The sequence below is a fragment of the Pseudopodoces humilis genome, chromosome 11 (assembly GCF_049639895.1).
Source record: "Pseudopodoces humilis isolate 2021_Gansu_Grassland_sample_001 chromosome 11, ASM4963989v1, whole genome shotgun sequence".
NCBI lineage: Eukaryota > Metazoa > Chordata > Aves > Passeriformes > Paridae > Pseudopodoces > Pseudopodoces humilis.
The window spans coordinates 8,748,134-8,769,692 of NC_142210.1; the positions used below are offsets into that span (position 1 = coordinate 8,748,134).

A 21,559-nucleotide genomic window follows, 5' to 3' on the forward strand; every position below is an offset into this window, starting at 1 on the left:
CAGAAAAATGACTAATGCTGAGATGCCTCAAATTTACACATAACCTCAGAAAAGTGGCAATGTATCATCCTTAAATGACTTCTCTCACTTGAATTAAACTGGACAGCACTGGTAACCTCTTTTGACACCCACAGTATTTGGTGACATTTGATGGCACAAGAGCCCCATTAGTATATGGACAATTTCTACAGAATGTACTGAGTGATGCTGCTTCTAATCAATTTTACAGCTCAACAGCTCATTTAAGTTTTTCTATTATCTAGTAACATAATAAATAAAATGAAGAAGTGAGCAGTGCAGCACTAGATCAAATATATGATGCAATTGGGATAACTGAAATCAGATCAAGAAACAGAAGATGAAAATAAGCCTCTGTCACTGAGACAGGGAGAGATTAAAACTGGATAGAGAATACTCTCCCTTCCTATACCATTAAAGCAGTGAGGCATTTAACTTCATGGGCAACTCAAGCTGAGAGGGGCCACCAACTTAGGGATGTCCAGAGCAACCAGAATTATTTCAGGGAAAAGCCATTGGACAGACCCTGCCTACAAATTCCTTCCTCAAATCATAGAATAATCCCCAGGAAAAGTCTACCAATGTATTGTGAGGAAACTGAAAGAAGCTTGTGATCCCTCACATGCACCATGCCAAATTTTACTTCCTTCTAACCTAGCAGAAGAGGAAATTGCCAGTTTCAGAACAATGCAGGTGCTCTGCAGCCCAGGCAGGCTGGGGAGGAGCAGCTCTAGGCCAGCTGCAGCAGTGTGGTTTCCTTCTCTTTCACAGACACTGCAAACTGGGCTGGATCCGGCCAGGTACAGGATGAAACAAAGAATGGTGTAATTAAATGACAGCAAATCAAAACCACTCCCCTGCACACATTTTTCTACACAATGGACACTTCTGTCTCAAGGCACAATTATGGATGGAAAGGCTACAACAATGTCCTATTTAGTTAGAATAGTTAATTTCAAAGTGGAATCATACTTGGATGTTCCAAAGGAACACAATCAACTGCAATGTCCAAACAGCCAGGTATAGTCTGTATTTTGCTTATCTTCTCTGCTCTGCAATGAGATAAATGGAAACATTTTAGAAAATTAGAACAACAGAGAGCATAACATCACAGGAATTAATCAAAAGTTAAAAACAGACCCTTATTTAAGATATTTAAGGTACATTAAACACATTTAACATATATCTATTGACTATTAAACTCTAATGAAATATAACACCAGAAATAAAATATTATTTGGATTCTGGGTTTTTCTTTCTTAGTGTCACTCCTGCCTTCTCTTTGCAAGCAGCATTATTTTGTAGAAAAGGAAGTGATGAAGCAAAATGTATGAGAATTAACTTATCTATTTTTACTTTCTAAAATCTGAATGAAATATTCCCTAAAAGGAATCCAACGAGCACTGGGATGAGAGGAGTTCACAGCATTGTGGCTTCCAAGTGCTATGCTGAAAAAGGCCCAAGACATATTCCTTGTGCCTGAGCAATTTGAGTGCCAAAACCACGATGCTAAATCTCTTTTGTCTAGGAGATGTTTTAGGGACACCAACACAACAGTGGTGACACTAATGAATTGTCAGTAGGGTGACCAGTAACAGTAAGGGGGTACAAGAAGTTAAGGGCCTAATCCAAGCCCCATATCTAACATTCAGTCCTTCTATGATCTCTTTTTATATAAATGGAACAGAAGCTATTTAGATTAATTCATTTTTAGGCCCATTTAGAGTAGAAAAGACAAGGAGACATAGTTAAATTCTCATGTCACTTACCCAGTATAAACACAGACCCTGCTCTAGGATTAACCTGATTTATACCTGTATGGAAACTGTGCAGCCAAACCTCTATTCAGAAATTTACAGGCTGGAAAACACTTGGAGAAGGTTTTTACTTTCAATGTCCATTCTTGAGTTTGCCACGGAGACTCGAACAAACAAAAGCAAGGAGTTGGGAAACCCACAAAGAATGATTTTATATGTCTGTCTCTTTTTTTCTTTTTTGTTTTTTTTTCCCCCTGAGATAATTTACCTGCAGCCCCCCTGATAAAAGCTTATTTAAGCAGTCGCTATTTTTAGGTTATAATAACATTTATTTTAATGTGCCAAATGATGTTTCAATTTTCCTGGAAAGTCCAACCTCAAGCACTCTTTGGCAGGTAATAGCCTAATGTAAAAAACACTAATGTAATAAAATTTAACACGGCCACTTTGGCACACTGTGTTTAATGAAGAAAAAAACCCAGCTATGATTACTCTGCACAGCTTTATAAAGCTTCAAAGCAAATTAGAAAGTTTTCCTTACCTTCTGTATTCCGCTATTAGTTTAATCAAATCTTCCATGGAAATCTTATTACTTTCTTGCCTGAATAAGGGTGAGAATCGGGAGTCTCTGTCAACATTTCCCTGATTATCTTTAAACACTGGCCTATAAAGAGAAAAAAATATCATATTTATAAACACTCATCCATATAGATGTATGAATGTATATATATATACTTGAACATTTGAAATTATCATGTAATCTTCTAACAAGGTTGTTATACAAATTCTTACACAAATTCATGGCCTCTCTGCAGATTTTCACCCAAGAGAGCCCTGCCAAGCTTAGGCAATTTCAGTTTATTCCATGTGCATCCCAGTCCTGCAAAGACCTCAGAGCTGGTTTGAGTGAGAGCCTCTCACCATCGTGCACGACTCCTCACTTCAACAAAGAGACTGATTCCTCGTTTCAAGGAATCAATTTGAAGAATTCTATGCATCAGTAGGTAGTTTCACCCATAGGTAATTTCATCCAAAAAGTTATTAACCAAGGAAAATCATGATAACTTTAAATAATGGAAATCATAGCTAGCTGTCAAATCTCAACCACTACCTCTTACCACATAAAGAAACACGTGATTTTACAGAACCAGGTTAGAGACCTCAGTGAACTAAATCTGTCCTGTGCCCTCCAGAGGCACAACACAAACTCAGCTGTGGCTTAGCATTCCTTCACAAAACAAATTTGTGGAACACCAACTAAAATTTTGATGAACCAGCGACAAAGTGCTGAATGAACTGGAAAAGAAGGATAGCCATCTATAACTGAGAACAATAAATATCAGCTGTTGTGTGCACAGGCAAACATTTCCAGACATTTCCATTCCTGCTTATTGACACTTGCAGGATTTAATTAAGACATTCCAGTGCCCTTTGTATCCTCCAGGGTCATACACGCTGGCTGGACCGGATAATGTAAGAGCTATTCAAATTAATGAACCTTGGATTCAACTGTAGTATGAAAAAACATTGCTTAACAAAAGTAAAATGTTCTTGACACTAAGTGCTGTTCTGTGAATCATTTGGCCAATCTTGCTTCCTTAATTTACTTCTCTGTTCCACTGCCAGTGAGAGGAAGAATTGATGCCAGGACAAATTGTTGCCAGCTGCAAAATAACGGAGCAAACCTTTGGAAGAGGATCCCAAGAATAATTATAAATGCACCATATCTTAACTTAATTAACTGAGAGAAGTATCCCTATCTCATTTCTTTGCAACTGTCGAGAATGATCAACTCTTCTATCAGATTTTTACCTCCAGCTGTTGGAGGGAATAAGGTCCACACCAACACACCATATCAAAAAGTTTACTAGGGAGAAACCAGCCCTCATTTCTGGCAGCCACCACTTACTCTATAAATCCTATTAAACTGCTGTCAGAAAAAAGAAAAAGGAAAGAAAAAAGATTTAATAATTATTACAGTATTGGTGACATTATGGTATTTCTTAGACTCGGCACTGCTTCCTCCTCCAGACTAACAGGGAGAACCAAAACATTGGGTGAGTGATTTCCGCTGTGCCACTGGGCTGTGCAACGTGATGCTGAGCAAACCCAGGCTCTGCTGGAAACGATTAACTGATTCCAGAGCAGGCTCTGACACCGAGCAAAGCCCTGCTCAGTGCAGCAGGGTGTAGGGGCACTCACCAAGGAGGGCTGTAGATGCAAGTGAAAAAGGAAATGAAGCTGTAGCTCACTTTGGGTCAGTGTATTGAGCACAGCCTTCCAGGAGGCTCAGGGACACAGCGCCACCGTCCTCAGGGTATCTTCAGACCCAAAAGATTCTGTGACTGCTCACTCCTCTACTCTGGTTTGGAGTCAGAAGGGCTTTACAAAGTCACCCTGCCTACAACCACTGCTCCAGAGCATCAGTGCTTCCTGGCTATCACATGCTTTGCCTCTAGGACTGGTCCAGCAGCATATCCCTGCCTAAATAATGCACCCAGTACAAAATTAAAGGCATGAAACCACTACAAAACAGGGAAGTATTTTTATCTTTCCAGCTTATACACAGTACTCCATTTCTGTAAAGTTCTTACAATCACATGAGTAGTTTAGATGTCAATTGAAAACAAGATACCCTTTCTTAAAAAGGTACATTTTATGCACTGGTCAAATTGTACTGGTGTCTCAATTCCCCAGGTTCAGTAAAGCTGAAGAATTGCCAGAGCAGCAAGTATTGAATGTGTTACAGCTGCAGTTCAGTAACTGCAATCCCATGTTTTGCTTTACTCTTGCAGGTGCAACAAGAATGCTCCTTGTCATAGGGAATGTACTGAAGGCACTAGAGAATGACAGCTGTCACATCAAAACAAGGAAATGCTTTAAAAACTTCTACAGGAGTTCAATATTTATCTAATGCATTAATGATGTACCTTAGTTATGGGTACCTACTTACTGACATAATTTAATAAGAAAAATTTCACTGAACTAAATTCCTGAAGAGATTCTAAAAGTGGTAATTTAGGGGAAAGCAAGTTAATAGATTACACTAAATAAACTGAAACATCATCTCAGTACTTAAGTGTTTATAAGATTCTGCTCTTTTGACATTGTTAGCTGACTGTCTACTTGTCAAGCACAGAAATCCTACACATTGTTCATCATTTAACTTTGAAAAAGGTTACTTTTGAAGTAGTGGTTTATGATTTGTGGAAAAATTGCTCACCTCCAGGGTTAGACATTCAGTGGAAGATCTGCAGCTACTGGAAATCAGTGCAGCCTCACTGCCTTCAGCTACCTCAACCTACAGCAGGCAGCTGAATCAAACCAGCAGCAACACAAGCTGCTGAAGGATTCAAATATTAGGCTTTAAAACATGTTTATGAGGGTGGAGAAGGTTTGAAGGAGTAAGAGTGTAAAAACTAATCTCTGGGAATGAAGTTTCCCCCCACATCTACAATATGTAGCTGAGGCAGATATTTGCAAACTTTGGCAGTTCTGGCAGGAATATGAGACTCTGACACACTGTAATTCTGACACATATCATAATTATACCTGCGAGAGCATGCAGGCACCAGATTTCCCAGCAGGAACTCAGGGAAGAACCCTGAGTCATGCTTTTGAGCAATGCTAACAAACTGGTGCCACAGGAGCTAATTAAGAGTTTCAGTCACATGTGCAATACTCAACTGTCAAGAGTTTGGCTTGCTGAATGCATACGTAAAAATCGCACTGTGGCCATCTGTAACTGCTCTAAGGAGGGAAAATTTCCACACAAGAACAGGAGTGTGGTTAATGCCAGAATGAACTAACTGGAAAACACATTTCCAAACCCAGGGTTTTGCTATTTATCATAGCCAAACCATTTCTTTCCCCCTGTAGTGTGATAGCCTCATGTGGAAACTTCTATTTTCAAGCTGTGAAAACAGAAATAATTTTATACTTTGCTTTTACCAAAGTCAGACCTGAGCAATGTTAATACACAAGCAGATGTAAATGAGTGTGGAATTTGAATTTACTCAGTGCCCCCTAGTTTGACAGGTATTTAGAGGGCTCTCTGCCTCACAGGGATAGCAGCAAAACTTCACTCATGCCTGTTAAGACTTAGGCAGAGCAAGCACAGAGCTGCAGCCACAGCTCCAGGCTGAGGCACACACAGCCCAGCAGCTGAGAGCCAGAGAGGGGCACAGCCCAAATCCTGTCCTGCCCCACTCCTCATCACAAAGCAACAAGAGATTGACACTTGGAGAACCCTGTGAAAAGCAAATAGAGTTATTTCAAAATGAGAAGAAAACCTTTCTGTATTTTACTTTTTGGCAGGATTTGCTTCAGCAAAATTCTCCTGCTGTGGAAGAATATTCTAGCCTTCTTTATACCTATGAGCGCCTGGCCAGACCTTGAACTGGTTAAAATCATCAGGCCACCTAAAGATAGCTAGTACAGCAAGGGCTGAGCTGCAGAACATATCACTGATGGTACTGCCACAGAGCACAGGCACACAGACTCAATGGGAAGCTCCAGGTCGGGCTGGTGCCAAGCCTGCACCTCCTGCCACTGCACAGACTGCTACATGGTAAAAGTGTCTCCATCAACCCATCAATATGATTTTGATTAATGGTCCTCTGCCTACACAGAAGTAGCAATATTTATGAGTGTCCTTGAGCTTGTGATGACAGATCAAAACACATTATCTGCCCTTCTCAGCTCTCCTGTTCTTACTGGATATTGACAAAAAAGTATGTAAATAAAATATAAATGAACCCTTCAAATGGCCATATCTCACTGCTTCTTTTCCTCTTCACCATCTAAGCACCATATTCTAAAAGCAGAAGTTTTTTCCTTGCACAAATCATGGGAAACTGTCCTCCTGGTGCTCCACACCAGAAGCAGACACCACACAGAGCTCTCTCATAACCACAGGCAATGCCACAACACAGCTCTTTCACCCAGAACTTGCTCTTCCTTTCTCCCTACTGAGAGCTTCAGGCAGCTTTCCACCTGGCCTGCTACTGTGAGAACAGAAGCCACAGAAGAGGAGGAATGTTCTCACTTGGCAATTGACAGTTTTCCTTTTTATAGGGAATATGAAAATTCATATTCCCTGCTCTACGCATGGCAGAAAGAAGGGAGAGCTGTCACAGGGACACACAGGAGGGTCACTGTCAGGGAGCTCTCTCATCCCAGGGCAGCAGTAAATTGAAGAAATTACACAAGACTGAGAAAGAAAAAAGGGAGAGGACAGAGAAGGAATTACATCAAAATTTGAAGGGAGAACAAACAGACAAAACAGCAATATTTGGTAAAAGGAGATGAAAAGGCACAGGGGTGCCTCAGTCTTGAGGTGATACCAGCAAAAAATTATACAGGAGGAGTGAGAGAAAGAAGTAAAATCCATTACTGCCACCACACTGACCTGCAATAAAACCCAGCTGACCTGCCTAATGAGAAAATAGAAGTTCTCCATCACCTGCTAACCACGAAAAAATGCAAGAGTGCCTGAACCCAAATTCCTCAATATGACCTCCAAAGCATTTCAAGTCCTTGGTTAGATTTTTCTTACAAACTTGTCAGGCATCAAAACACAGCCTCAAGAACAGGTACCCATACACCTACTTTCTAGGTGGCCACTGTAACTCTTTTTCAGACCACAATTACCTTTGCAGGAAATTCTTATGAGAACTGTGACTTTGAAACATCTTTGGTAATTTTTAGCACCCAATGAATGGTGGAGCTCAGGATAAATTAATATTCTGTCAGCCACCTTTGCTGCTCCCTGGCAACTTCACTACATACCTGAAGAAAAGATTCCGCCACAGTAACATTTAATGAGAGAGCAACTGACATTTAGCTGTGAGAAAAATAGGGCAATGAAACAAAAAGCCTGCAGGATATTCTGGGGTCCTGTACCAGAGAGAAAGCTTTGCTTAGCTTCAGGCAGAAAAAGTGGAAAAGAATAAAAGGATAGAAGTCCAAGGGAATAAGCTATAAGATGCTTATAAATTCATGAAAAGAATGAATACATACCTCACTGACCAAGCAAATGGCATACGGTATTTCCCCAGCTTGCTGCAGAACTGTTTATTGGATTTTAGCACCTTCTGTGCACACTGCAAAAAAGGAAATGTGAATTATTTCATCAGTTTCATTCTAACATCTTAAATGCTGCACAAAGTACATCCAAACTGAAGAGGCTACAGTGTCCCTACAATAATTTGGCCTGATGCTGTTCATAACAAAAGTTTCTAGGGTGGACAGCAGAGACATCACAAGATGAATATGATGCTTCTGACAAATTAAACCTTGTCACCATTCCTTTATTCAGAACTGCATTAAAGTTGTTATTCCAGTTTTCTGTCATTACCCAATGCAGGTGCAGTGCCTGCTCTCAGAGAGGTGCCTACCCCAGCTTTGCTCCTGTACCAAGTTCCATAGCTCATAATTTCTAAAATGTTGCTGAAAGTTGTCCCTGTACTATGGCACAACCAGCACAGGAATGCACCATGGGTGGATTTGCAAGTTGAAGACAAAATGGAGCTTCATTCATCCAGCCACTGGAATTTGTACATTTGCTTTCTGAAGCATGGGGCTCCTGGGAGCTCATCCTGTTCAGCACCCACAGACTGACTGCTGAGATTTGTCAGCACAATTTGCAATGCCTTCAGCTTCCAGCAGGCTGAGGCTTACAGAGCAGGAAAGGATGCTCCTGTTACATTACCTTAAAAGAATCAGGATTCTTAATGTAAGGTTCAGCACTGCTGGCAATGTTTCCTGTAAGCACCTTTTCTATCTTTGCCACCAGTACAATCTCAGAGTGAGGATTACTTATGGAGAAAAGAGCCTGTGGATGAAAGGGAGAACAGTTCAAAAGTACACAGCAATACTGGAGAAAGGAAATACTGCCAGTACTCCCTGTTGATGGAAACAGTAACAAACCAAATCCAGAAAGGATTATTATGGATTATTATCTCTATTTATTCAACACAGCCAGATGGAAAAGAAAATCTTTGTGCTAGTGCTGAAGTCAGCTTGCTCACATGCAGCACCTTGCAAACAGACTGGCTCAAATCAAAAGCAGTGTGACTGTGTTAGTATGGCCTGACCCAACTGCTCCTCTTGGGCAGCACCTAAAAGCTGGCCTGAGTCAGTCATTCCTCAGGGGAATGAAAGGAGGAGAAAAGGTTTCTGCTGTTTCAGCCCACAGTTTGTGGCAACAGCAAGAATGTGGAAGCACTTTGAGATTCTTGCAGCATCTAGGTGTTGCTTCGAGTTGTGATTTTGTTTGGCTGGTTGGGAGAGGTCAGCAAATGGACCCAAAGAGCAGAGGCAATATGGGTGATCTCTCTAGATAAGAGACACTACATTTTATCAGTTTGATTGTCAGTGGTCTATACAGGGAGCTCAGAAAGCAAGTGGCTCTTTGCAACTGACACACAAAAGAGAATTTTCTTGAAAACAAGAACATAACATGCAAAAGTTCTTCAAGGAAAAAGAATACCATCAAACTAAAACAAGTCCCACAAGTCACTAAGCCATGCAAGTCACATGTGGAATACCTGTTTGGGGTATTTCAGCCACTCTTCTGGAAACCCTTTGACCTGTGGTTCTTCCATTTCATTTGAGTCAATATTTTCAACCGCACCATTTTCTAATGGACTCGAGGAAGCTGAAATCATCTGTCTAACCAGAGTGTGGTTCAAATCCACATGAAAATCAGCAGAGATCTTCCTGCCATCCCTGACATCATACAGTGCCACGCTCACAAAGAAAGGCTCTACCTGGAGAAAATACCAGAAACATAATACAGTGATAACTGAGGGGATGGGGGTAAAGTCTATCTTTTAATGGGTTTTTGCAACTAGAAAAAAACCCAAGCAAACAAATATTATTTACAAATTATGAGACACATTTAAAACACATGTTCACACACACCCCAGATTAGTTTCCAACCATGTGATTTTAGGGGCTTTTTAAGAGAGCTTGTTAACAGGGTGCCAGAAGAGGAATTGACAGCTTAGAAACTCACAGAATGAAGACCAAATAGATAGCTAATTATTAGAATAAATGAATAGAGCCCCAGAAAATACACTGCAGGATTTTTAAAATGTAGATTGAGAGTCATTACAAAAGAGGGAAGACTGAGTGTGGGCTTTCAGGGATAGTCAGAAATGCAACACAAAGATGACAAAAGTAAGGGGACGGAAAATGTTTACTGGTACAAACACAAAAGAGTGGGTGTATTATTCCGTGGGAAACACATGTTCCATTTTGCTGGGAAACCAAGAGCATTCAAACCCCTCTGACAGTGCCCACTTATCCTATGGCAGAGTACCAGGGAATTCAGTCCTGTGACTGAAAGTAACCTCCAAAGAGCATCCATAGCTCTGATGGAATAAATCAGCCCCAGAATAACATCACCTGAGCTGTCCAGAAATCAGAACCTCAAAACTGTGGAGATAAAGAGCAGAGCATGGCAGGTACAATGCCCTTTGCTTTTTCAGCCTCTGCAGTGAGTATTGCATGCCCTTGGTGCAGTTATCATGACTTTATTTAAACAGTTACTCCAGTCTGCCAAAAAAAGATATTGATTACATCATGCTGAATTTGACCTCACTATTGAGGTCATCTTCAAATGAAAAACAAACAAATCAACAAACAAAATCAATGTCTCATATGTAATATATGAAAATGGAGCTGCTGGGACACTGATGTATCATAACTTTCCTGCTTCAGAGGAGAGCTAACTAAAAGCTATAGACTGATATCTACATCTCAATTTTCTCAGACCTTTTTTTTATAGTAAGAATAAGCAAAATTTTCTGTTTTGTCCTGGTTTTAGCTGGATTTTTCCACTAGATGAAACATCCTGTCCTTTCTATTTTGCCTTCTCTTCTGTAACTTTATCTGCCTGGTTCCTTGTCTCTCCCTGAAAAAAAAGAAAAATCCACCAGTTCACCAGCAACTGATATTCCATTGTCCCCCTACATAGGTCTTGGCAGTTTAAACTTGTTCTTCTCATAGCAATTGTTAAGAATCCTCAAGGTTTGAAACATTTTTAATCCTCCACTGAGCTGTAGCTAAAATCTGCAGTGTAAATCAACTTCAAAATATCTATTGAAAAGTTAATCAGTTTTGTTATTCAGTCCAAAGGGAGCAGTATGCATGTGTGATACAGCTTTCCTTCCACTTCTCTTTCCAAACTAACACATGTATGAAAAGAAAAAAAAAACCAACCAACAACAAAAAAACCAAAACAAAAAACCCAAAAAACCCCAAAAAACACAGAGAAATAAGAAAAGCTTACGTTGGTTGAGGGATCATTTTCATTTTCAGTAACACAAGCCTGGAGATTCAAACTGAGGGATTTGCAGGTGATCAGGATCCTCTTTGCAGGCTTTTCTTCAAATGGCTTTATCACTGAGTTTGTCCCTGGAAACTCCTTTTTCTGAGGGTTCAATGCCTGAAATAAGTAGGGCAATTTGTTATACATAGGAAAAATCATCATATCCCAAAACTAAGTAAGCTTTTTAAATGTCTTTGCAACCACTGAAGCACCTGAAAACCTCAAAAGTCACTGTTGGTATCTTCATATTACTACAGTAAATGAGTGTTGTTCCTAATTTTTTAGGAAGATTAGGAAGCAAACAAAAAAGACTGCCTGAGGATATATATAATGTCAGAGGCAGAATTAGGGATTCAAATTAGGTTTCCAATAATTTTAGAACAGACCCCTTTCTTGTTTACTTACTGTTTCTAAAATTTTAGCTTTTCATTTCCTCATATTGATTAAAAACCCTCACATCAGACCATTAACAGCACATTTTAGAATGAGATTCCAGGCACTTCCCTCTTTTCCCATTAATTATTTCAATTTGCTTAATGTTTTGAATAAAAGTCTTCTAAGTTGATTGACATCAGGCTGAAGTTTAAATATACACTAATGCAAATTTTACTTAAGCCTCCTTTTTAACTAAAATAAAATTTCCATTTAAATCACATTCAGTGCAAGAAATAGCTTTCTTTGAATCCTGACATTAAATGTTAAGCTTTACTTTAATGCTTGTTTTAAACTAATTCAGAGCTTAGCTTGGCTGGACTGGATGACCTCCAGAGGTCACTGCCATCCTCAACCACTCTGCAGTCTGTACAGTAGAGTACAGTACATTTATTTTTAAAATAAAGTGTAGAGTCTGTACAGAAACCTCTGTGGATCACAGAAAGCTCCCCTCCCTCTTCACTGCTGAAGCCCTGGGCATAGCCAGGTGCTTGCTGAAGTGCAACTCACTCTGCTGGCTCAGCTAACCCAGTCAGCTCGTGTCACCTGTATTTAAAAACTTCTAAGAATTAAAAAAAAAAATAAAATATTGCTTACTGCTATATCAGGATCCAAAGAGAACAGGTTTAGTCGCTCTGTATTTCGAGAGGCTTTCACTGTTTCCTCTGTTTCTGTGATGTACTGTGGTGACAGATAATAAATTAGTTTTCTGCACAAGAACAGAAATCCATAGAGTTGTTATGTTCTAAATGAGTGATCAATGTTTTACTGGTAACAACATCTCCCACTTCTGCAGCAGTTATCCCCAAGCACTCTCTGCTTGTGAGCAGGGATTTTCAGGCCATGACATACTTCTAAGGAATCCCAAAATAGATCAATTAAGTAATTCAAGCTTTTGCATGTTCACATATGCAACCCATTGAGGAAGATGTCAGATCTCCACACCAAAATCAGTTCAGGGATTCCCAAGCTGAGGGAGGTAAAGCCCTGACAAACCAGCCCCACAGAAAAACACCTGTGCCAGGGGAGGGCAGAAAGGGGAGCAGCAAATGCCAGTGAGCCTCACAGGCTGAGCAGACACAGACTGCAGTGTCACCCCAAGGCAAGGCTGGGAGTCCTCTCCCACCCACCCTCTGCCAGGGGGAGGATCAGACATACCCATTTCCTTTCTGACAGACACATGTTCAAGTTAATAGCAAGCTCTCTGACAACACCAACTTCACCTTCTGAAGCCACCTGGTGCTTTCCTCCCCTATATTCTAAAAGTTTATCCTTATGTCTAACTGCAAAATCCTTTTTCCTCTCTAGTTAAGCTCATGTATCCAATATGTAAAGTAAGCCCTACACATTCTCTTCCCCTTAGAGATCCCCTGGGAGATTTCAATTGCTCAATTCCTTCAGACTTTCTCTGCACTTCAATTTTCTCTAACTTTTTTTTTTTTTTAATTTATTTTTTAATCTCTAAAATATTAAAAGATTGTCCATCTTTTCTGGTTTCCTAGGACTGAGTACAACCCTTAGCTGACATAGCACAGGATATTCTCTTGTTCAGGTCCCATTCAGTGTTTCATGTCTCCCACAACACCATGGCATTGCCAGTACACATAAAGTAACAAGCAGCAGCAGCCCAGCAGGTCCAAGAGCTCCACGTTCACTTCCCAACGTGTCCCTGACCCGTAGAAGCAGGTCCTGCTGTGGCTCTGGTAGACTGTTTCAGATGGAGATGGGATCAGGGTGTTTCTCTGCCATGGACTAGGGAAAGGCCACACTGCTGCAGCCAGGTTGGGGGAACAGGAATTATCCACATGAAGGGCAAAAAGAGAATCACAAACCAAGCTGACCATCTCCTATAGCCTTGCAGGCACCAGTGGAATTAGAGATATCTGCAAGATACCTCTGAGATATTTGCATCAACTAAACCATTAGAAATAATCTATCCACAGACAAGATGCTCAGACACTTCTGCTGCCCTTAATACATAAACTCAAACACCTTTTATTCAGTTGGCTATTTTGTTTTTATTTTGTTTGGTGATTTGATTTTTTTTGCTTTTTCGCATTCTAGGGGACCACTTTACATATATGACCTAGAGTAAAATTCTGTCCTCAATTGCACAGACAGCTTTCAGTTCAAATCCGTGTAACATTCTCAAACAGCATTTGGCTCTGTAGACAGACAGCATCTACAGCAGCTCACTGGCAGAAGGCTAAAAACAGATTGTACATTTGCTTAGGAGAAAGCAGTGAAGCATTTCCAATCTAGCTTTTCATTAAAAAGCTTCTTAGCACCACATACAATTATCTCATCCACATGAAGCAGTTTATGAGCTCCAGAGAACAAAATGCCTCCCCTGGTAGCACACCCATCTTTCAACGAAGTTACAGAAGGCAATGAGCAGTTCAGAGCTCACCTCCTTGCCAGTCACACAGGAAATTTTGGCTCTCCAAGGGCCAAATTCTACTGAAATGCAGTTCAGATGAGCAAATATTTCAGACATAACTGAGGGGACTGGATCCTTTCTTACTTCACAGGTCTAAATCAAAATACTTTCTGGAGCACCAACTCTCTTTGCATCTGGTGGATATTTTCTCACTTAAACAAAAGGATGAGTTGTTCAGAAACAAGATTATTCCTGTCATTTGTTGCGTCTCTAACAATTGTAATAGACTGTGCTGTATTTTTCAACCTTTCAGAATATTAATGATCAGCTATTGGCAGGCATTTTTCACCCAGAAAGTTCTTTCCACTAGACTTGTAAAGAAAAATGTAACATCCATTACTTTTGCGAAGTCTGGGTGCAAGGTGTTCTCCGAAGAATCTGCTTCTTCTTGAGAGCAATCGTAATTCACCAAAACTTCTGCAGGGTCTTGAAGAGAAAAAAAAACAACAACCCACAAAACAGTTTATTATTCTCTCTATTACCATAAGATTTAAAAGATAAAACCCCGTATTTCCATGTTATTTCTTTTTATTCCCTTCAGACTCAGCATCTCTCCAAACGGAAGCAATGCTCATGTAAACCTCTGTCCTCCTCAAGCTCATCTCTCACTGTATCTTAGTCTATATTTAAGCTTCCAAACAACAGGCCTGACTACTCAGTGAAACATCCAACACATTCACCCATGACAAATATTCATACTCATGACAAAGACACCTCTCTGTCTCAGTCCCTTCTGATGCAACACCAAGGGTTTATGTCGACCAAAAGATTTTGTATTCCCAGCAAAGGGAGCGTTTGGCGAGGCAGGACCTTGCCCTCTCTTTGGGAAAGGGAGGGATGCAGTGTGGACTCCATCAGCTGCAGACCTATGAATCCAGGGAACAGCACTGAACACAAGCCCTGTGCTTCACTCAGCTCACCAGGGAGTGCTCTGTTCTCACGTGGTAATTCAGCCCCATGTGAAAGAAGTCATTACAGTCACTTAGGGCTCTTCTTGCCAAGAAAGTCTCATGCCTTCTGAAAAGTTAACTATATAGCACATTCCTGTTGCTTGTTATCAGCTTTTTTACCAATAGAGACTTCTGTTTTGTGTTAGCCTGTGTTTTTGACCTTTTATGCACGTATTTCTTCCTGTTTCATTAATATCCCTTATGGGTGGGATCTTCAAAAGTACTCCTCTGATTCTGTAATGCAAGTCTCTTGTGCCTGCAAGTTCTAAAAACATCTTTGTCTGTATGAAGACTATCCTGTCCTTCCAAAATTAGAACTTATAAACATCAGGGTAAAGAGTTCAATTAGCTCTGAACATCCCTAAGATTCAGATGCATATGGATTCAAAGCTTTGACTCAGCTTAGAGCACATGCATTTTACATCTGTCTTAAGGTTTCAAGTGTTTTCAGCCTTAGAATTTCAGCAGGAGTTCATCCAAACTGTGTGTGGATTTATTATGTGGAGGAATGAGCTACTGCCACATGAAGACTGCAGTATAGTAGAGAATCCAATTCTTTCTTCCACAGTAAGAGCAAGCTCAAAAAAGCAAGAAGTCAATAAGCTTTCAGAGAAAGAGCCATATACCACAGCTGGTTTGTTGGGTTTTCTTTTTTGGTTGTTTTTTTAAAAAAATTATTAGCACCAGAAATTTTAAAGAAAGCAAAATGTTGGAAAAAGAACTGATCAAACCACTCTCCAGCACAAAACTTTTTTAAACCTTCAAAGTTCCAGGACAGTAAAACACAAAGCACCAACGAGATCATTGACAGAACTAAATTTAAAAAAGAGCTGCATATGCAAAGTGGAGCCACGTTGCTCCTGCTGACTTTGTGAGAACAGCTCTACCTCCCCTCCCCTGAAAGCGATCTGAGGGGAGTTAGCTGACATTGCTCAGGGATTGCCAAGGCTGGAAGATTTCTGCTTCCTCAGAAATCAATAGCTACAAAACCCATTACAGACTCAGGCAGTTAAAATGATTAAATACTGATATGAAGGTTCCACTTTTTTCACTTTTTTAAAAAATCCCCAGCAATACAAGAGATTTTTCAGTCTTACCAAGTCTCAGATCAGTGAGATCTGCACTCTTCCTCTCCTGAACAGTTCCCTCTGGATTTATTTGCAGGATTTTGTTGAGAGTAAAAATCCAGTCATCCATATCCTGCTCATTTTCAGCTGCCAGCACAAAGTATGTGAGGTCATTCATTTTCAACTCAAAGGCATGTTTCCTAAGCCTGTTATTCTGTTGGAACAAAAGGAAAATAAAAATAAACACTAGAAGTAATACAAAAAGTTACTGAAAAACACATCCATAAGACGGACTTGTATAAAAGTCTTTAAAAATTACATTTAAGCAAACTTCAGTGGCGTCAAAGAAAATTCAAATAGTGTGATAGTCACACAAATTTCTGTCAATTTGTGCATTTAAGACCTTCTGTGGCCAAACATATGTCCTAAATTTAGCCACAAAAATCTAAGCTGGACAATAGTTCAGAAGGGAATACCTCCCATGTGGAACAATAAAAGACTTCTGGCCACAAAGTGCAGCACTGCTGCATGAGTTGGAATGGTCTGGAGAGCACAGCTCTAAAAAACCAGCCTCTTACACTTACACCCGAAAAGATAAATCAAAGTATTGCTAAGTCATATAAATATTTGGGGGAGAGTGGGAACAGGACTTTCCAGAAGATTGCAACAGGACAAATTCCTGCACAGTAAGGACCTATTGCAATGGGTACTTCCCACATCTACTTTTGTCTTAGAAGGATTTTAAAAACCACTTAGGGGATTTCAACAATTTTTCCCAAAAGGCAAAGGTGAGGTACAGTGCTGGTCAGTCATTACAATGCTATCCATTTCAAGCACAAAATAAGAACAAATGCCCAGTGTACTGGGAATAGATTAAGTTCTGAGAGCTGTTCTCTGTCACCAGATTTTACTTGCAGGAGATGATAAGTCTATCAATTTCTGCCATAAGAATTAACAGGTTCTTAGCTACTGAAACACCTCAGTAAAATCAAGCAAAGTGATGGTATCTAACATAATGTGCTTCATTTCTCAAATTTACCCAATTAGCGAGGCACATATCTCTTAGTCTTAAGGAAGCAGTTGCATCAATTTTCTCTCCCCTTACTTATACCTGAGAGAACAGTAATGCATTCTATCCCCTACTGTGTCACTGAACTTTTAAAAATGACTGATGGTGGACATCAGTGCCACCATTTTGATTTCAATATTCCAGAAGATTCCCATCATTTTGTTGATAGATTTAACCTTGGAGTGATGCTGACAAATGAAAATAAAAAAAAAAAATCATCCACCCCATAACTGGTTATTTCATTCCATTTCTTCTTCCTTAACAGTCTCAAGTAACATCACAGTGGTCTCCTGTAATTCCACATACAGTAAGCATTTTTCTGCACAGTTCTATGTGAACAAGTTATTAAGAGGTTTCCAAGCCAGATGGTGAGAAGATAGTGTTACTTTTATTTAAGAGGAGCAGAGGCAAAATCTGATACTGATTAGCAGAGGAGGATGAAAACCCAGGACACTGAGAAGCAAGTTCCATGAACATTTTTTTCCAGCAGCAGAGATGATTTAGAAGATTCCTACCCAATCTGTTGCTAATCACTTGCTCCAGCTCTTATATTACATGTCATGACCCAGATCAGGAATCACTTAAGACTGAACTCCTTCCTCTGGAACTACTTGGGTCAGTGGGGTCAGACAAATCTTGGCTTTTCAAACTGACTTGGGACTGTCTGTGTGTATATGTGTGCCATTTTTTAGTTCTGCTACTGGAAATTTTCTTGATAGGAAATAATTTTCCTCTCAAGTACTTTATGGAGGTGAATATTCTTTCAGGGTTATAAATTTTAGTTCATTAAATGCAGAGTAAGAATAGGCTTGGATTTTGTACCAATTTCCTTTCCTCCAATCATACATTTAAATTAATGTAAAAAAAAGACTCTAACTTCACTAAAACCTGTTGCATATATATAAAATTATATATGGGCTTGACCAAGAGCTAGAAGTTGAACAAAACTATGCCAAGAATCTTAGGTAGTGGCCACTTAAAACTTTTCAAGCCAGATTATTTGTAAAGTGGATTATGTACATCACTTTATGCAAAATCTGTAAAGAAGAATGCTATGTTTCAATTTTACTTCAGATAAGAACAAAAGCATTTAAAATTAATGTATTTTCTATTTTATATATTTCCCCTAATGACATGGCCAAGTTCTCTAAATCAGATACTGAAGCACAAGATGAGTACATTTATTGTCTATATTATGGACTTCCCCTTATAGACATGGCCAAGATCTTTAAATCAGGTACTGAAAGACTATCAGACATTATCTAATGCAGCAATATATTTTGCATGTTGAACCTTAAAAACATCATGCAGGGCAGGAAAACTTCAATATCCACTTTTCCATCTGCACTTCAGACTTCTGGCAAGCAGATGAGATCTACAGCAAAGTCTTTGTTTTAAATGTAAGGCCAACTATTTTACCTTCCTGATCAGTTAACAGGAAAAAAAACCCAAACCAAAGTACCATTTCTCAGTTTGCTCCTCTATAAAATCCCTTCCATATGGTATATGGACCTTGACTCCTAATCTTCAACACTTAATTTCAAGTCCAAAAATTTCTTCCAGAAAGAAATAATACAAAATTGAATAAAGAGACTATGAATGAGCTATAAATGAAACATCAGGCTAAGTCTAATGCCTGCAGGGTCATTCTTCCAAACTAACTGAATTGTTTTGGAAGCATTTTGTATTTTATCTGGAGATGATTTCTCTGGGATATTTACTACAATTCTGATATTCTATCTCAATCAAACAGGAGCTCAAAGTCATTAATAGAGACTTAAATATTTTATAGCAGTATTAAAACTCATTAAATCACAATGTACACATCACATTTTTTCACTAAAAATTCAGTTTTGTCCAACTGTTTCTCCACATTCTCTGGTCTCCCTGTTTATGGCAACTCTAAGCCAGGTTTTGTTGATGATTCCAAGTCCCTCACAGACTTTGATAACTGATGGTATTCATCCCAGTACACCCCTGGCTAAGATTCTAACTTCTTGCTGGTGAAGATAGCTCAAATTTGTGAGTCCCATACTAAATGTCAATCAAAAACTACCACAGCAACTTGTATCTGGGGCAGGCATGAGGAGAACCCACCAGTGTGGGATAATCTGGAGGAACACTGTAGATATAAAAAGCAGCTGTCAAAGCTTCAGGAGGAGGATTTCAAAGTTTTCTTTAAGTTTTTTTTTTTGTTGGAAGTTAGTCAAAAAAGGGCAGAAATCTTGCAGTCAAGACACTTCTGCTATCCTGGAGTGCCATGAGAAACAGCACAGCAGAAAGGGCACCCTCTGAGGTAGCATTAAATGTGTACATAATATACATTCTGCAGGGCTGGACTGGAGCTCTGGCTGAGACACAGCTTGAGAGAAAGTCCCTTCTGCCAGCAGGCAGGAGCAAACAGCAATTTCTAACCAGGATTTCTCACAAGAATCTCCTCTTCCAAGCTACCTGTGAGGGTCTCTCAAGGCAATGGATTGACACTGGCAAGCATCACTATCCTACATGCTTAACTCCATCCTCTTCTACCCCCTTTTGGAAAAAGAAATGTCCTTCTGAACAGGGATAATGGCCATTGTCCACAGAGCTGGGGACTGACAGCAAATACTTGTTCCCAGGGTGAATCACTGGGAACTGATAATTTTTCTTGCACCAAAGGGGTTTAGAGGTAAAGGAGGGACATCACAACCACAAAAAGTTCTTGTTTATCAGGGGTGTTCCCTTGAGTTACCTGAAAGGCTCAAAGCAGCCCTCAAATCAGCCCTGTTACCAATCTTTACTGGTTAAGTAGTAAAGCATAGATTAAATAAAAAGCATTTTCTTATTCAGTGACACATCGGGCTAGATCAGTCAATAGTCACATACCATTCAAGGTAACATCTTTTTTAGAATGAAACAAAAGAAAAAAGAGAAATATATTATTAGAATTAGAGGAAAGGATTGGATGGGAGAAAAAAGCTAAACACACAGTCTAAGGGTAACAATAGGAAAAAAAGGTTGGTTTAGAAACTTCTGGCAAACAACCAGTAAGGTTCTGTCCTACCTGATGCCATTAAGACTCTATCATCTCCAGAAGTGATGACCTTCAAGGAGGCTCAGGATACAAGATTAATTTCACACCTTCCCAACAGGCAATGCTTTGTAACCTGAATTTCTTTACCCCACAAGCAAGCCTTCTCTTAGTAAGCATGAGGTAAAATCTGACATCTCAGAAAATAATTTCAGTGAAATCCCTCCTAAATATTTCACAACATTTTTTTGTCATGTTTGCCATGGACAAAGAGTGTGTGCACGGTCTGATACCATAATTCAGCTGTGGTTTTTTGTAATTTGTCAGTCTGACCATCTGCACCAAATTAAAGAGCAAAACCATTGGTACTTTCAATTCCTGGAAGTGTTAACGAGGCCATTATTCTGTTAATGAACGTGTTCTTCCACTAGCCTTTTTAAATGCATCCTACACCCAAAATACTACAATGAAATAAATGGAACTTACCTGTACAACTCCCGTACAAGAATCCAAAAAAATACATCCCTTTGGCTCCTTTGATATTTTTTCATCTTTATAAAAATTCATAATATATGAGTTATCCGATAACTGTGTCAGCTGGAAATAGCGCTTTTTGAATGACTGGAGCAGTGGGAAAGAAGAAGCATGAAAATTGTTGTACTGCAAATTATTTTCACTGATACTTTATTCACAGGGTTTAAATAACAGGTAACTCCTGACTGCATTTCAATCACTATTTTACAGACAAATTAAATATTTATTATTGTTTAAAGCAATGTAATCAAACCTGAGATGTAAACAGCTAAGTGACAATGGAAAAAAGTGTGCCTCTGTGGGGAAGATAAATCCAAATGGAATAAAGAAAGAATAATGTTGTTTCCTTACCCGAACAGTAATGCTATTGTTTACAGTGCTGTTGAAATTCCCTTTATAAAGCCATCCAGACTTGTAAACTCCTGCTGCTAATCCTCCTCCTCCTCCACCACCACCACCTTTAGAAGATGAGTGGGATGTTGTGTCCTATATGGAAGACAAGGTTGAAACTGCAGACTTGTTTTCTGAATTCCAATACAAAAACTGTAATGTGTGAATATCTGCTTGATAACAAATAATCACCCTTTCATTCCTTTTAAAATAAGACATTATTAATGGCCCTCCCATGCATGGGATGACATGTGACAAAGCTGTTCCACTAATTTCAGAGCTATTTAAAATATAAAATATTTTATAGGAGATAATGACCCTCCATTATCATTCTTTATTTGATATTTAAGCAAAAAAAAAATAACTTCCCCAGTAGAAAAAAACCAAACCAAACCAGAATACATACTTCATCTTTATCCACATCTTCATGATCGATTTCAAAGGAATGTGATGGCAGTTTCTCTGGTCTACATTCACTTCTGGGAGGGGGGAAAAAATGTATTTATTTATTTATTAAAAACAAATGTACCTGCTGTTTCAGGGAGGGAACCATCC

The 21,559-nt window shown here is 39.4% G+C and overlaps 1 protein-coding gene across 10 annotated transcripts in view; it reads right to left on the reverse strand.

The window, feature by feature from the left end:
* DOCK10 (dedicator of cytokinesis 10) overlaps window positions 1–21,559 on the reverse strand; it is a 140,453-nt gene that overhangs the window by 48,519 nt on the left and 70,375 nt on the right. For 9 of the 10 annotated variants that reach the window (XM_088060798.1, XM_088060796.1, XM_088060792.1 and 6 more), the window contains exons 5-16: window positions 21,411–21,483; window positions 20,966–21,100; window positions 20,567–20,701; window positions 16,032–16,215; window positions 14,325–14,410; window positions 12,142–12,225; window positions 11,074–11,229; window positions 9,326–9,547; window positions 8,488–8,610; window positions 7,797–7,879; window positions 2,317–2,439; window positions 991–1,070 (exon numbers count right to left, since the gene is read on the reverse strand). In XM_088060798.1, the coding sequence (XP_087916924.1) occupies window positions 991–1,070; window positions 2,317–2,439; window positions 7,797–7,879; window positions 8,488–8,610; window positions 9,326–9,547; window positions 11,074–11,229; window positions 12,142–12,225; window positions 14,325–14,410; window positions 16,032–16,215; window positions 20,567–20,701; window positions 20,966–21,100; window positions 21,411–21,483 (1,484 nt within the window). Of the gene's footprint in view, window positions 1–990; window positions 1,071–2,316; window positions 2,440–7,796; window positions 7,880–8,487; window positions 8,611–9,325; window positions 9,548–11,073; window positions 11,230–12,141; window positions 12,226–12,313; window positions 12,367–14,324; window positions 14,411–16,031; window positions 16,216–20,566; window positions 20,702–20,965; window positions 21,101–21,410; window positions 21,484–21,559 lie in introns of those variants that run through there. The other variant, XM_088060801.1, reaches the window with a different exon arrangement.